At 42.8% G+C, this 15719-nt stretch overlaps 1 protein-coding gene across 2 annotated transcripts in view; it reads left to right on the forward strand.

The window, feature by feature from the left end:
* The window catches only part of ano6 (anoctamin 6), a 32456-nt gene extending 16915 nt beyond the window's left edge, over nucleotides 1-15541 (forward strand). The window contains exons 7-20 of one of the 2 annotated variants that reach the window (XM_079494320.1): nucleotides 123-238; nucleotides 1610-1744; nucleotides 2460-2565; nucleotides 3693-3753; nucleotides 5073-5218; nucleotides 6505-6582; nucleotides 7143-7371; nucleotides 8363-8532; nucleotides 9375-9472; nucleotides 9858-9988; nucleotides 10539-10744; nucleotides 11171-11379; nucleotides 12477-12608; nucleotides 13184-13269. In XM_079494320.1, the coding sequence (XP_079350446.1) occupies nucleotides 123-238; nucleotides 1610-1744; nucleotides 2460-2565; nucleotides 3693-3753; nucleotides 5073-5218; nucleotides 6505-6582; nucleotides 7143-7371; nucleotides 8363-8532; nucleotides 9375-9472; nucleotides 9858-9988; nucleotides 10539-10744; nucleotides 11171-11379; nucleotides 12477-12608; nucleotides 13184-13211 (1845 nt within the window). In that variant the 3' untranslated portion in view covers nucleotides 13212-13269. Of the gene's footprint in view, nucleotides 1-122; nucleotides 239-1609; nucleotides 1745-2459; nucleotides 2566-3692; nucleotides 3754-5072; nucleotides 5219-6504; nucleotides 6583-7142; nucleotides 7372-8362; nucleotides 8533-9374; nucleotides 9473-9857; nucleotides 9989-10538; nucleotides 10745-11170; nucleotides 11380-12476; nucleotides 12609-13183; nucleotides 13270-13336 lie in introns of those variants that run through there. The other variant, XM_079494319.1, reaches the window with a different exon arrangement.
* The last annotated feature ends 178 nt before the right edge of the window (nucleotides 15542-15719 follow it).

Below are 15719 nucleotides of genomic sequence, written 5' to 3' on the forward strand. Positions count from 1 at the left end.
TGACTAGACAAAACCAATGCACTCTCTAGCTCATCTACATCTTTAAAAAGAAGCGTCATGTAATTTCAATTTGTGTGAAATGTGGAATACGAATGTGTAGTGTTTGCTGTTTCCCTACTCAGTGTAGCTTCAACGTCAAGTCAGAAGAAGATGGCTACCCCAATGAAAGGTTTCTACTCTACCAAGAATGGGCTCACCCCAAAAGCTTCTACAAGATGCAACCGCTAGATCTCATAAGGTAGTGGGTCTCTTTTCCCCATTCAAGTCTGCACACACTGGCCCCTTTTCGACCGGTTGGTTCCCAATGGGAACCGGTTCAGTTCTTTTTGGTTTTTAGTCCATGAGCCAGAGCTCCAAAATTGGAACGTTAATTATGAATTGAGTGGGCAAAACCATACCTATATTAGATTTTTTTTATCACCATGACACTTCCCCAATTGATTACTTACACGAAGACAATGATTTATTGTATTTCAAATTTTACACAACTATGCAAATGTTAAAAATGTAGGTATGTAGGAAAATATGCAAAATAATAGAAAATATGAAAAAGCTACTACTGTGGAAGGGTTATCATGTATTCATTTACTTGTATTGATCCTATAAACAATTGAATATAGGTCTAGTTTTTCCCACCAATTTTGGAGCTCTGGCTCATGGACTAAGAACCAAAAAGAACTGAACCGTTGAAAAGTGTGTCACTGTGGCTTAAAGGCTCCCAGTAAAAGCTGTATTTGTTAACATTTGGACTAAAACAGATTTCTTCAGAATGTTCACTTTTATCCCATTCACAGAAACTCCATTCACAGTTCACACCAGACACTACCAATGGCATTATGCCAAGCAATTTAATTGGTCAAAGCTGTGGTTGCTATGGCAGCTCTTTCTTGTAGCCAGAAAGCTAGTTTGCTGCACAGACATACTATATATAAGCCTCATGAATGTGCCCTCAGTAAAGCTTTATGGTGAACCTATTTATTTAGTACACATACTGTTAACGTTGGTAACTGTTACATAAAGTCTTCACTGTTTGCACCAACAATAAACAATGTATAACGGAGGTATAACGGACTGTAATGACTGGGCAGATAGGATATACTCTGTATACACACTTTAGAACAGAATAGAAATAGAATAAAACAGAACAGGGGAAAATAGAATAGAATAGAACCTAACCCTAGAAACACTAAAACAGCTTTGGATTGTTTGCCATGGCAGAATCAAAAGCAGAAAGACAGTCACAGCACAATACACAACTGATAACGCTACAACCCCCAAACACAACTTGACATATAGCTTTGAGTTCATAGTTATTAGTTACCGTATATTTTCACCTAAATCCATATAAGGCTGACATCTCTGTGAGAGAAATAACTGAATTACCTTCATCTTTCACCCAGTTCCAGCTGCATTAACATCAACATAATGCAGTTTATTTGCTTTTATGTGCAGGAATTGGTCCAATTTCTTATTAATGGGTTTTTATTTTCAGCGTTATTACATTACATGGAGCAAGATGCCATATTTTATCCTTAAAACACGAACATTACTTGACTTCACAAAAACAACCAAATTGCTCGTCAACATATTCATGTCCTGCTGTTCACAGGAAGTATTACGGGGAAAAGATCGGCATATATTTTGCCTGGTTGGGATTCTACACAGCCATGCTGGCCTTCGCTGCCATTGTGGGACTGGGCTGTTTCATTTATGGCTACAAGACTCAGGAAACAAGCACTTGGAGGTACATTATGGAATCTGTTGTTCGTGTGTATATTGCAGTATCTCACATCACCATTTCAGAATTGTTTAACTATAATCCATAACTCTAAAAGCGAGCTCCGTCCTCAGAGAGCAGGTCTTTAGGGGGGCCTACCCTGACTGTGTTTTTAAGACAATTACAGGCAAACAGTATGGAATCATCATACTGATGATCATTGTCACGTTCGTAGCCTCGCACAGGGCAGCACACCTAAACCTAACCTTAACACTCTCCCAACCCTTAACGCACCCCTCACCAACCTTAATCCGGTCATTTTAACGCACCCCTCACCAACCTTAATCCGGTCGTTTTAACGCACCCCTCACCAACCTTAATCCGGTCGTCTTAACGCACCCCTCACCAACCTTAATCCAGTCGGACCAATGCTATGTCTAACCAATGCTATGTCTAACCAAAGTATGCCTCCCCTACTGTAAACATTGGTAGCAATAACAAATGTTCCCCATATTGCATTATTTTGTGACTGTCTGTGATTGCAGTGATCAAGTAGTTTCACTTTGACAATAACTACTTCTGGTCTCACTACCACTGACTTTGCTTTCATTGTTTTCATTTTGTTAACCCCTCTCTTGTTACCGGACAGTGTGTAACTGTTCTCTTTTCTTACTGGACAGTGTGTAACCGTTCTCCTCTCTTATTGGACAGTGTGTAACCGTTCTCCTCTCTTATTGGACAGTAAAGAGGTGTGTGATCCAGAGATTGGCGGGGCTATAGTGATGTGTCCACAGTGTGACAGAGAGTGTGACTACTGGAGGTTAAACAGCACGTGTGAAGCCTCTAAAGTGAGTGAAGCAGTCCTTACTACTCAATTTCTGTTGTTGAGAAGCGCTAGTCCCTCCAATACAAGATTATGTCATATGGCAGCCAAGTCTATGGGATTTAAAGGGCCACTTCACCCCTTTTGCAACCAGATCTTATTTTAATTATGTTTGGGAGACAAGAAACACTTTCCTGGGGGTTTTATGTGGGTAATTTGCATTTTTAGATATTTTAGTATTTCAAAGTGTCTGTGATATCATGGTCACTGCTGGATTACTTGCTGCACTCACCCCTACCCACCTTGTGGAGGGAGAGGGCTGTCTTACTGAGACAACATGTAGTCCAGGAAGGAAGTGAGACCAGTGTCCATGACATCACTGGCACTTACTTACAAATCCTAAAATCGTCGATATATTATTTTGTATTTATTTTTGTTGCATGATTCGACTTAGAGATTGACCTAATTAGTTACACTTTTTATTTTATTTTTATAAATAGAAACCAAGCAAGTATATGTTAAATCAGACCTTAAGCACCCCCACAGCCCAAATGGAATGATTCTCTGTTCCCCAATTAGTTTTCTCCAAGAGCCAAATTATAGGGTGACATGCTGAGTGCCACGGAAATGTTATTTTATTAGTTAGAATACATGTAGAAGACTTATTTGACAGTTGCAGAAACACAATTGCCTTCCTTGACACATTAACGAGCTGGACACACTCCTCTGCAGTAAAGTGGATGGAGTTTCATTTCTCTCCAAAGACCCTTGAATATGATGAAATAATATGATTACGGATCCCTGTGATTATGGTAAACTAAGCTCACACACCTTACCTGTAACTTTCACCAGCCCCCACAACAACAAGAAAAGGAGGAAAAAAAAGTCATTAGTCGACTAATGACAATCCTAGTCGAATCCTAGTCGACTATAAAAATCCTTAGTCGGGGACAGCCCTGGGCGAGACACGGCCAAAGCATTTCCGGGGGTCCCCAGCCAAAAACGTTGAGAACCCCTGGACTACACCACTGCTTTTATGAGTGTTTATGGTTTCCAGTACTGTTGCTTTGAAGTCCATTGCATTTAGGGACAGCTGAATTATAAAAAATGTGTGTGTAAATACTGTTGTTTCTTGTTTGTTTTTTCTTCCAGAAACTTTGTATATTTGATAACTACGGGACACTGGTGTTTGCTGTTTTCATGTCAATCTGGGGTGAGACACTCAATTAACTAAACATTTCCAAGCTTTCATACTGTAATTTCAAAAGGTTTCCGTGTCTATAATACGACAATATGAGAACCAACGGCGTCAACTCCGGGAGTGCTTGAGGGCTAAAGCACCCACTGACACAATAGTAAGCCAAATGGTAACAGGTCATCTCGCCCCTTTGCCAACTCGCCCCAGCTTTTTTCCGCCGACCTCACGCCGACAGCTCAGAGCGGCGGTTCTTGTATTCTTTATTTTGTTTTACTGAGTATAAGGTTAGAAATAAGTTTAGGGTTAGGCATAGTTTTACTGGGGTTAAGTTTAGGAATAGGGTTAGGTTTAGGCATCGTTTTACTGAGGTTGAGGTTAGGAATAAGGTTAGGTTTAACCGTTTAAGCATAATTTACTTAGATTACTTTAGGAATACCAGACCGCGCTGTTCCTGCCGGCTGTACGCCCGGGACGAGTTGGTAAAGGGGCGAGCAGTCTCGTATTCAGCCAAATAGCACCCACTGACTGAAGGCTGAAGCTCCCCTCCCCCTGGTCATTTTGTCACGTAGGCACACACCTTTACGGTGTTCACAGAACAGGTATTCAAATGCTAATACGGTGGCTTTGTTCCAGTGACCGCACGGTTCATTCACACTCCTGCAGCAACACTACACTGGCACGGTCAGCGGCGAGAGGCTGCTGTCTGTGTGCCGTCGGTCCGTCTGTAAAGAGCCATGAGCCGGGAGGGAGGGGAGGGGCAGCAACACCGCCGGGTAATCTCCACACTGACTCGAGACTTGACAAACAGAGCCATCTCAGCCAAAATATCCCACCCACTGCCGTTATAAGAACTTTCCGCCACTGATGAGAACCCATTGTCTTTTCCTTTGAATTGAGTCTGTCTTGAGAGACTAATAATACGATGACCTGCTGATCCATTATAATCACTGAATCAGCAAATTTGAAAAAGCGGCATAAAGAAATGCTCTCAAGTCTTATGACAGCATAACAGATATGACTCATGGTTTTGGCAGCATGGTTAACGATTTTCCTTCCTTTTTTATATTTCCTTTCCTGACTGTGGATACATTGTTATGGCTAATATATCTGACACAGAATAGACCTTCATCATATATCTGTTCAAAAGGTCTTTGGCCAATTGGCCTCACAAAACACAGTAACAATACAGCTCACCACTCTTGATTCAAACCCACATACCAATAGTCACTGAAGCATACAGATTTGATTCATGGCTTCCTCCCAGGTTGCTCTTCCCAAATGGATTTCTCTCACAGACCTCTCATTAACCTCGTCTGTCTATTTCCTTGCCACAGTGACGTTGTTCCTGGAGTTCTGGAAGCGCTACCAGGCGGAGATAGAATACGAGTGGGACACCGTGGAGTTCCTGGCACAGGAGGAGCAGCCTCGTCCAGAGTACGAGGCAAAGTGTCTCCATGAGAGGGTCAACCCCATCACACGGGTAGGTCACATGATCAAAATAAATGACACATGATAACGGTGTCAAGGTGTTTGCCGCAGTGTGGTTGCAGCAAGGCGCACAAATACATAAAACACAGTGCAGTACATGCAACATAGAAAAGTTACGCAGAACGAACACACTGAAATAATCAATGTCAGCTGAAAATGACTTGCTCAAGGGCACTTCAGCGGTGGTAATTTTAACATGCCGGTCCGGGGATACGAACTGGCGACCTTCCGGTATCAAGACCGCTCCGCAAACCGTTCGGCCACCGCTGCCACCTGAGGAGTTGGTCTATTTCTACGGAGTTAGTTTGCAGCCTATGGGAACAATTGGGAAAATGTCTGTGTATCAGGTTTAGCCTAATCTCTGAAGAACAGATTCAGAAGGTAGAGAAAGGTTAATGGGAATGAAAACATAGGCGCCCCCATCGATGGGTTCCCAGATTGTGTTTAACCATGCAACCTGAACGGAGTGGGTTAAACTCTCCTCCCTTGCATTCTGTGATTCATTTACTTGATGTCTTGCCATTATTCTGTATCTCTGTTTGTTCCTGTTTCCTCATTGTAATTAATGGCTGCCGCTAACATCATATTACATTATGCAAAGGATGTTTTAGATTAGACTATAGAAGAAACAAGACATAATACTGTAGATTAATCTTCATGTTAAGGGTCAACTAGGGCACGGTGGCACAGTTGGTAGTGCTGTCGCCTCACAGCTAGAAGGTCCTGGGTTCGATTCCCGCTCGGGACGCTGTGGGTGCTGGCGGCGTGTTTCCTCCTCCGCGTCATCAGTGCCCATACCTGAGGCGAGGTTGGCGAAAGGGCCTTTCTGTGTGGAGTTTGCATGTTCTCCCCGTGTCCCCTAGGGTAGGTACCCTCACAAAAAACATGCAGTAATCCTGGTCTCTAAACTGCCTCCCCCTGGCCAGCTGGGGCGCCTGATGGAGGGGAAAGGAACTGGTTGGAATAACGTGTTCCTTGGACACTCAGGCATGAAGGAAGCATGAGTTCAAGTCTGTTGCTCTCCCCATGTCCCCCATATATGGGGACTAGGTTGGCGGAGGGTGTGTAGAGCCCAGGATCACATTAGATAATTGACACAGGGGTGAAAAATGGGTTACAAAATCGTGGGATAAAAAAATATATTAAAACAAAAAAGGGTCAACTAAAGATTTCTGCTTCTGGACCCTTACACTGCCAGTGTGTTGATACAAAAATATGAATTTAAGGCAATGTTAACAAAGCAGAGAACTTTAATGTAATTTTATTGTGATGTTTCAGGTGAGAGAGAAAGTGCCTTATACAGCCTGTGGGAAATGCATTCGGATTTCCTTAGGAATATCCACCGTCCTGTTCTGGGTAAGTTGCTGATATGCGACTCATTTATTTTCACCACTTCTTCTAATTCTCCCACTTTGTGTGTGTCTGACCAATTCTACATACTTTGACCTAGAGCCTCCCTTCAAACTTTTTTGCTATTGTACACTTTTTATGTCTGTATTGTTTCGAAAATATTGAACCAATGGAAAGTAGTAAAACTGCAGAACCTCTTAACTCCATTGGACCTTCAAACTGTCTGCTAAAGCAACTATAACACCACAACCTCTCCCCCTATCATGCAAGTAATTGACAATGTCAACCAACTTTGATGGGGCAGTATTGCTTTGTTTTCAAAATATAAGGTTTTCTTAATTTCCTGAAAAATTAACATTTTGGAGTTAGGTGGTTTCCTCCCGAACAGCAGAGATATAATATATCTATATCTTTGGTCCTGAAACACAAAGCCTAACCCCTCCCCTGTCCAAGTGAGGATGGCCTCTTGGCCTTTCTGGTTTCCCATGCGGGTTACTTGAGTTTGAGTCTGTGGTGTTACAACAGCACCACATCACTTCCTCTTCTCTCTTGCTCCTCCCCCCCAGGTGCTGTTGATCGTGGCGTCCGTGGTGGCCATCATCGTGTACCGTCTGGCCGTGTTCTTCGCCTTCTCTGCGAGACTTAGGCGCCAGGACCTGAAGGAGTTGGAGCCGCTGAAGGAATACGTGACGCCTCAGATGGCCACCTCCGTCACTGCCTCCATCATCAGCTTCGTGGTCATCATGACCCTCAACATCCTGTACGAGAAGGTGGCTATCTGGATCACTGACTTTGGTGAGGCAGCACTTTTATTAAAGATGGAGTGCCATGTTTTTTTTCTCCATCCTAAAACATCATCATCAGGCTATATTATTATATAAGGAGGAAGAATCTTTTCAAAAAAGTGTACAGTATTTGTTAAAATGTTGTTGTTTTATGTGGACACCCCCACCGGTTCATTAAGTATGCCTGGTTTGCCTGATGGGTGGTGATCCACCTGAACTGAAGCCTGCTGTTGTTGTATAGGTGCTGCCACACTATCGAAAGAGCTGCGCACGTTCTCGGCTGCGCGCAGCTTAAATTCTGAGTTTTTAGACAGCTGGTGGATGGAAAAGAAGCTCCACCTCTGCAGACTTTTTGCGCGACGGCCAGATTCCCGGAAACGCTCTCCTCCGCGCAAAAAGTCTGCGGAGGTGGAGCTTCTTTTCCATCCACCAGCTGTCTAAAAACTCGGAATTTAATTAAGACCGTTTTGCGCTAAGGTGTGGAGACGGTGTATGATAAAGGGCGAGGAGTTAGGGGAGGGAATGATAGTGTGATGTCACTATATCACTGTTTTTTTCATTGGCACGTTTGACTGTCAAGGTTTCAGCCTCCAGGAAGAAACTATAAGTTAAGTCATTGATTCTCAAAGCAGGGATGGCGGACCCCCAGGGGTCTTTGGAGCTAAATGTGTTAATACAAGCCTGGTTTCCAGCCTTATTTGCTGCGCTCCGTGAATTTGTTTTGTCACTTCGCTAATCAACATGGAACGCAGCGAATCAGGGTGGAAACTAGGTTATGTTAATACAGCATCACAATCATTTTAAGTAACCACTTTACCCATTTATACGTGGACTATTCAAAAATAGCCCACAAGTTCAATTTGTAGATGAGCTTTTTCCGCTTTTTGAATTTCTTTAACACAAATTCGCTGTCAGGCCTGGCTTGCACAAAACGTTTTCAGATGGTGGGGTCCACAGCCAAATACATAGTCTCACACCCTATTCCACTGATCTGATAACAGAGCTCCCCCGGACCAAGACAGAGTACGAGAACAGTCTGACCCTGAAGATGTTCCTGTTTCAGTTTGTTAACTACTACTCCTCCTGTTTCTACATCGCCTTCTTCAAGGGAAAGGCGGTTGGCTACCCAGGAGACCCTGTTTATCTCCTGGGAAAGTACAGAAATGAGGAGGTACAGTTTTGTATTCTGTCCATTAGTCTTGTTATTGTCAATGTCATAACATTCCCCCAAATCACGAGTCTTAATGTCCGGGACATTCAGCTCAGTCTTAAGTCAGTCTTTGGCCTCTTTGGCACAGTTTAGAGTGCCGGTGTTCACACAGTGCACACATCTCAAAATCATGTACTTGCCCCACAATCATCCTGGATTGTAAATTAGTGATTTGATCGGAACATACCTACAGTGCAAGAGAGGAGGTGTGTACAGTAGCATTGTGTGATCTGTCTATGTATTGCGTATTTATGTGGTTGTGATCTATCAGCATCTATCTACACTGACATTTAAAATCACAACCTTTGATTGACTGATGATACAAGCAATCAGACTACCTTCAATCAGTGTGTATGATAGAGAGAGGGTGGAAGTTGAAGACACTTGTCTACAGCTGATAATCACACTACAGTTTCATATCTCTCTAGGTCATAATTACACTGCATACATCACTATTTTTATAAATGATTACTTATTAGAGCATGCCTCTTATTGGAGATTTGCACTGTACTAGGCTAAACCTGTCTATGAATTAAACCCTGTAACCTTAATACCTTATGGATTCACGCCTTCTGGTGGACAGACTCAGTAGTACACCCTGGGATAGAGCTTTCTTACTTTCCTTCCTCAGAATGAAAGCGTAAACCGATATGAATGAGGCATCTCCAAATTAGTAGTTTGACGAGGAATATCTGTGTCGTATTTATTCGCCATGCTCCAGCTGTGTAAGGGCCTTAAATAACGATATCTAAGCATGTAAAGTAATATGACTGTAACGGTTGCTGTGTATCTTGCTGTTGCAGTGTGACCCTGGGGGCTGTCTGACTGAGTTGACCACCCAGCTGACCGTCATCATGGGTGGGAAGGCCATCTGGAACAACATCCAGGAGGTCCTGCTGCCGTACGTATTGTAGCTACAAGCACAATCACAAGCTGCTTTTGCCAAGAAATGAATTACCGATACAGTAGCATTGTGGGGTTGGACCGATACAGTAGCATTGTGGGGTTGGATTACCCCCAATCCAAGGGTTGGATTGGGGGTAAATCCCTGCGACATACTGGCGTCATGTCCAGGGGGTGTAGTGTTACTACTACTACTACAGTAGCATTGTGCTTTGTGTTAATTGTCAAGACTCATTAGCCAAACACTAGCCTGGAGGGAAAAACTTTAATCAATACCTTTCCTTTACATAAATTGTTAAAGTAACTGTTGCATAGTGCCTACTATCTCTAGAACTTACATACTATTCTCTGTCCATTTTCCTTTCCGTCACCTTCTTCTGTAGGTGGGTGAAGAACTTGATATTTAGGTATTGTACCCGTGTGGGTTCAGAGAAGGTCATTCCACGCTGGGAACAAGACTACCGACTACAACCAATGGGAAAACTGGGACTGTTCTATGAATACCTGGAGATGGGTACGGGGATGGTTGTGTGTTTGTGCGTATGCAGGTGTGAGAGTGTATGTGCGTGCGTGTGCATAACTGCTCGGCTCAACTCTACTCGCATTTTCGGGGCTTTCCATTCAGTCAAAAGTAGTACCTGATACTGAGATGATACCAAACGGTGATGTGGAAACTAGTGATTTGTCCCATAGAATCATCGCTAGTGTCATTGTGTCACGAGTCACGACGATAGTACTGCATGGAAGCTCCCGAATATTTGTTAACAAACTTTTAAAGTAGGTGTGAAATGGAATCAATATTGAGCATGGCCTATGTCTTGCCTAAATGTGATCAGAAAGTGTGATCAGTTCTTTTATTTTATTTTTTATATTTATTTTTTATGTGAAAAGTGTTGTTTGCAGCACTCTCCTATGCAGAGGGTTGGATTATCTGCGATGGTCAATGAAGTACCTGGTACCAAGAGCGAGTATAGTCGTGTTGCGTTATGCTGGTACCTTGCAGGGGTAAAGTGCCATTAGATGGAGGCAGCGGACTCATCACATCACGTCTTGTCATCTCCTAGTGATCCAGTTTGGCTTTGTGACTCTGTTCGTGGCCTCCTTCCCCTTGGCTCCGGTCCTGGCTCTGGTCAACAACCTGTTTGAGATCCGGGTGGACGCCTGGAAGATCACCACCCAGTTCCGTCGCATGGTGCCAGAGAAGGCCCAAGACATTGGAGCCTGGCAGCCCATCTTGCAGGGTGTCGCCATATTGGCTGTGGCGACAAATGTGAGTCTTGACGACACTAGGGATTCAAATTCAGATTTCAGTCTTTCTCTTGGCTCCCCAAGGCCTCTTTCACACTTTTAGTTACCAAAATGTGGTTCTATTGAAAAGCTGTACCTCTTACAGTACATTTGTTGCATTTTTCATTAAGGTCCAGTTAGTGTTTAATGAACATTTGTAACTAACACACATGGCTGTTCATTTCTTGGACAGAACATTTCTCTAGGGAAAATCACTTCATTGTCACGGACAACAATGGAGAAACAACAGCTTATTACAATAATCCAGTAGGTTTCATCGTTATGTTTGGGTGTTGAGATGTAGCTACGAGGTGAAGGCTATCCCTAATGGATGATATATTCTCTGAGCGCTTAAAGTACCTTCCACATTTACAGTAGTTCTCCTGTTTTCTGTCTCACTCTCACTCAGGCAATGATCATCGCCTTCACATCAGACATGATCCCTCGTCTGGTGTACTACTGGTCATTCTCCGTCTACCCGTACGGAGACCACAGCGAACACACCATGGCGGGATACATCAACAACACCCTGTCTGTGTTCAACATAGAAGACTTCAAAAATCGGAGCAAACCCATCAACCCATCGCCGTCCTGGTTCAACAACAGCACCACCTGCAGGTATGGGGCAGAATTCTGTCTGATTCAAACTGTTGGGACACTATTCACACAGAGAGCGACACAACGCCTGTGTTCTTGCTTGGATCGGCGGGGTCTCACTGTGCTTCTCAAGCCGAGAAATGCTCTGCGAGTAAACGGTAGGTGAACCATGCACGTCACATAGGAAAACGTTAACCACAATTCAGCTCTTGGCGCAGGCAAGCGTGTGCATGAGACGACCACAAGCGCCATAGGCGCCGAGTCCGTGGATGCTCTCAGGCCTACTGTCATTCAAATGTCTCTGTAATGTGATTGTTGTCTCTCTCTCTCTCTCTCTTCAAAGCTATATTCGAGAGAGAGAGAGAGAGAGAGAGATAGAGAGATAATTAGTATTGCCTGTCACAAAAGGCATGCATCTTGTCTCTCAGTAAAAACTGTAGCCAACTATTTAATTTAAGGGTTAAAACTTGGTTGACGTGCTGTTTGCGAGGGATCTACCCACTGATTATAGGTCTTTGTATCAGAAGAACGCATTGTGCACCGACTGGTTCCTGAGACAAGTTGGCAGTCAACTGTTTTGATCACCCACCGGCAGAAATGTGAATCGGCGCCCATGACAAGAAAGACAATTTCATGGGGTCTCACCCACTTGTCCATATATAATAATGGAACCTGTCCGTTTCCCTTCCTACCTGCTCGCTCACCTCTCACTGAAAGTGAATTATTGTACTAGATGAGTCAGTCAATGACTGTGTGAAAAGCCCTTTCAATTCACACTTGGCCTCTTTTCCACCAAAATAACTTTGGTTCTAGAACTGGTTCCTTTCCAGATTTTTGGAACCTTGGTGCTTTCACGGAACCAACGGACAATTTTTTGGTTCCATTTCCGAACCAACTTTTATGGGTTCTGAACCAATTATTTTCCAGTGGAAACACTCTGAAACTGGTATTAGGCAGGAAAAAAGAACTGAACCGGTTCAACCCTGGTGGGAAAGGGTCTTACTGCTGTTGCTGCTATGACACCAGTATTTGAAACTTATCTTATCTTTTCCTATCTCTAGAATACACTGTTTTCTTCAGCTGGTTTTCCTGGACTCTCTTTGTTTTTTCCCCGTCAGGTACCGAGATTTCCGCTATCCACCAGGACACCACAGAGAATATGAGTACAATACCTACTACTGGCATGTCGTCGCCGCCAAAATGGCTTTTATAATTGTTTTAGAGGTGAGTAGCGAACACCTCTGTTCTTTGTCTATATAGAAGTGTCTATTTGTACGTCTGTTACACGCTGGTGTGCTCCCACACCACACGCAGCAGTGTTCCCACCCCGAAGTCCAGACATGGAGTGAGCTTTATAGTCCAGGAAGCGAGGCCTGAGCTGCCACAGGACCAATCAGAGGGCTGATCAGGCTCCAAGCCAGGCCCTCCTCAGGACGGCAACACATTAGGGACACAAATGCTCAGCACCTGCAGGGGACAAAAGCAACAACCAGTACCAGGCAACATAATAGGCACTCCTCCTAACCTAGTACCAGCTAAGCCAGCCTACTAATATAGATATAGAGATGATAACATCAGCTCTATATATACTCCTTAATCACAAAACAGCCAACGGCTGTTACAACGTCTCTAAATGTTTTGATGAATTGAACATGGTGGACACTATTGTAAACAAGTGTAATTGGGTCGTCCACTCACAGTTAACAGCCTTTGTATTGAGTTTGTGCTCGAAATGTACTGTAATTCTGCAAACTGTTAATAAATATTTCAATCAATCAATCAAACCACTGAGGCAATGTCCCGGAGGTAAAAAAAGAAAGAAAAGAAAATGTAGTAGGTCCATGCTGTTTTGAATTAATTAATACACAAGTCAAATGCTACAATACATTTTAAGGGAGAATTACTTTTATTGCATATGTCTGTCTGTCTGTCTGTCTGTCTAAAAAAACTGTTTATTCCACTCTCTGTCCCTTTGCAGCACATCGTCTACCTGACAAAGTTTGTCCTGTCCTACGTGATCCCAGACGTGCCCGAGGCCGTCAGGGAGCAGATCAAACGAGAGCGCTACCTGACGCAGGTCATCATCCATGAGGCCAACCTCAAGCTGGTCACCAAGCGGCTGAAACCGGACGCCGACAAGGTCCGCAGACAGGCAGAGGAAAAGCTGGAGAAGGAAGAGAACAACGACTTTTAGAGACAGAAAGAATGACAGAGATTGGGGCTGTCAGAACAGCAAGGAATGGAAAACCGGATATTGTTCAGTTGACTTACAGTTACAGTAATTATTTTTTTCTTTCAGCTCTAAACCATTTTTTATGGTATGTGTACTGTATGTGTTGGGACCTACTACAGTATCAACAGTGTTGCTCTGTCTAAAACATTTAAATACTACTACAGTACGTAGTCCTCCTCAGACGGGCTGTTACTGTTACGGAATGTTTGTCTGGAAAAAGAGGTGAAAAAATGTGCACTGTATAGACATCCTGGAGAGAGGAAGACCCAAGCACATTCAAGGATTCTTGCTGGGCTGCCAGACACAACAGTGACATTACAATAGAAGGAATTCAGATGCTGATCCCTCCTCCTAACTTCTTCCTAACTTCATCACAATATTGGAGCTTACATTTTAACTAATGCTTTTGTCCACAGTGACTGAGATACAGAGAGTGAGCAGGCGGGCATTGGGCATGTTGTTAAGGACACACACAAATCAAACCTGTGACACTTTAGTTGCAGGCTGGTTTCCCTAGCCCTAGCCTCTGGACAAGGATCTCTACTAGGACCTGCCTCTCAGTATAACCAGGTTAAAAATGTTATAACAAGTGCCACAAAGTGAATGGTTTAGTTCTTTAGTGCTATGTGAACAGTTGTCTTGTAGTATCATAAGTGCATACATGCATTTTAGCATGTGTAACTGTGCCAAGTCACCACTAACCATGGCATTACTATTGCCATTCTCTATCCATTGACCTGATTTATACTTCTCTCACAAAGCGTTGCAGTGTTGTGCGCTGCAACGTTTATACTGTAGATCGCCTATTTTGATGTGAGACGCAATGCGCAACCAAGAATAAATCAGGCCTAACCAATGGCAGTCTTGGTGAACTTCTCAACTCAAACCAAGCGAATGGAACCCAGCTGTAACCTGTGCCTTGCTTTACCCTCAAAGCCACACAGGACCAAATCTATAATGATATAGCACAGTAAACCAAGCTTATCACATGAGTGCCTATTTCTGTCACATCAACCCCTCAAACAGCAGTATTATAGAGGATTATTCAAGATGTGTACAACTTCTGAAGGCAATGTGCTGTGTTTGGTACAACAACTTCATTGTGCTATTGTTACTACAGGTTAAGTGACTAATCTGACAATCTTACAATAGTGATTTAAACTCTACACAAGGAGCAGCTGTCACGCCTGCCTACTAGTGCCTAGAGCTACACTGTATAAATGTGCCTAAAACTAAACATGCTTGAACACACAGATTCAGAAAAGATGGAGGATTTATCTGCACTCAATATATTAAAAAAAGAAAGTGTGTTTTCACATCAAAAACGTTTTTAGATTCAATGTGTTAAGCTGTTGGGGATTTTTTATGTTAACTCCACTTTAAGTTTACATTTTGTATGCAAGTTGTCCATAACCCCATAAAACGCACAACAAACAAGTATGGGTTTTAGCACTTAAGTTAACCACTATCCTTTAAAGACTAAATAACATTTTAAGCTAATCCTGTTCCTTTAAACATTTTGAAATCATTTTATTTTTTTATATAAAGCACCATTTTGTAACTAAACTCATGCATGCAAGTGTGCATGCCTATATTATGTATGCATGCATGTAGTAGCCTACAAATTCATGCTGAAAGAAAAAAGTGAACATGCATAACAACTACCCATGCCTTAATGATTGATCTCATGGTCAAATGGAAACATTGCACATTTTGACAGCACAGAACGGCATGTGTCTGGTATACGTCATTTACCTGTGTTCACCTAAATTATGGGAAACTGTGGTCAATGTATAGGCCTATGCTGTATGCCTCACCTTACAATTTTAACCAAAGGCGAAGGTACTTTAAAGGACACAAATACATCATTTACAGTGATATATAGCCAGTTTTTTTTGTTGTCTTACAGTATGTGTTTTATACATTTGCCATTAAAACATTTTCTAAAGACATGGACTCAAGTTTATTTAGTAACCTAACCTTTAAATTTACTTTTTAACCCTAGAACACAGCCGCGTGATTTGATGTTGCTGATGTCTGAGGGGGGTGGGTCCTTGAAATGAAATGAAATGATTACTATATTTACCCAGGGTATCTGGGCTAAGCTCAAGAACTTGTTTCCAGCCAG

The sequence above is a fragment of the Electrona antarctica genome, assembly GCF_951216825.1.
Source record: "Electrona antarctica genome assembly, chromosome: 23".
Classification (NCBI taxonomy): Eukaryota; Metazoa; Chordata; class Actinopteri; order Myctophiformes; family Myctophidae; genus Electrona; species Electrona antarctica.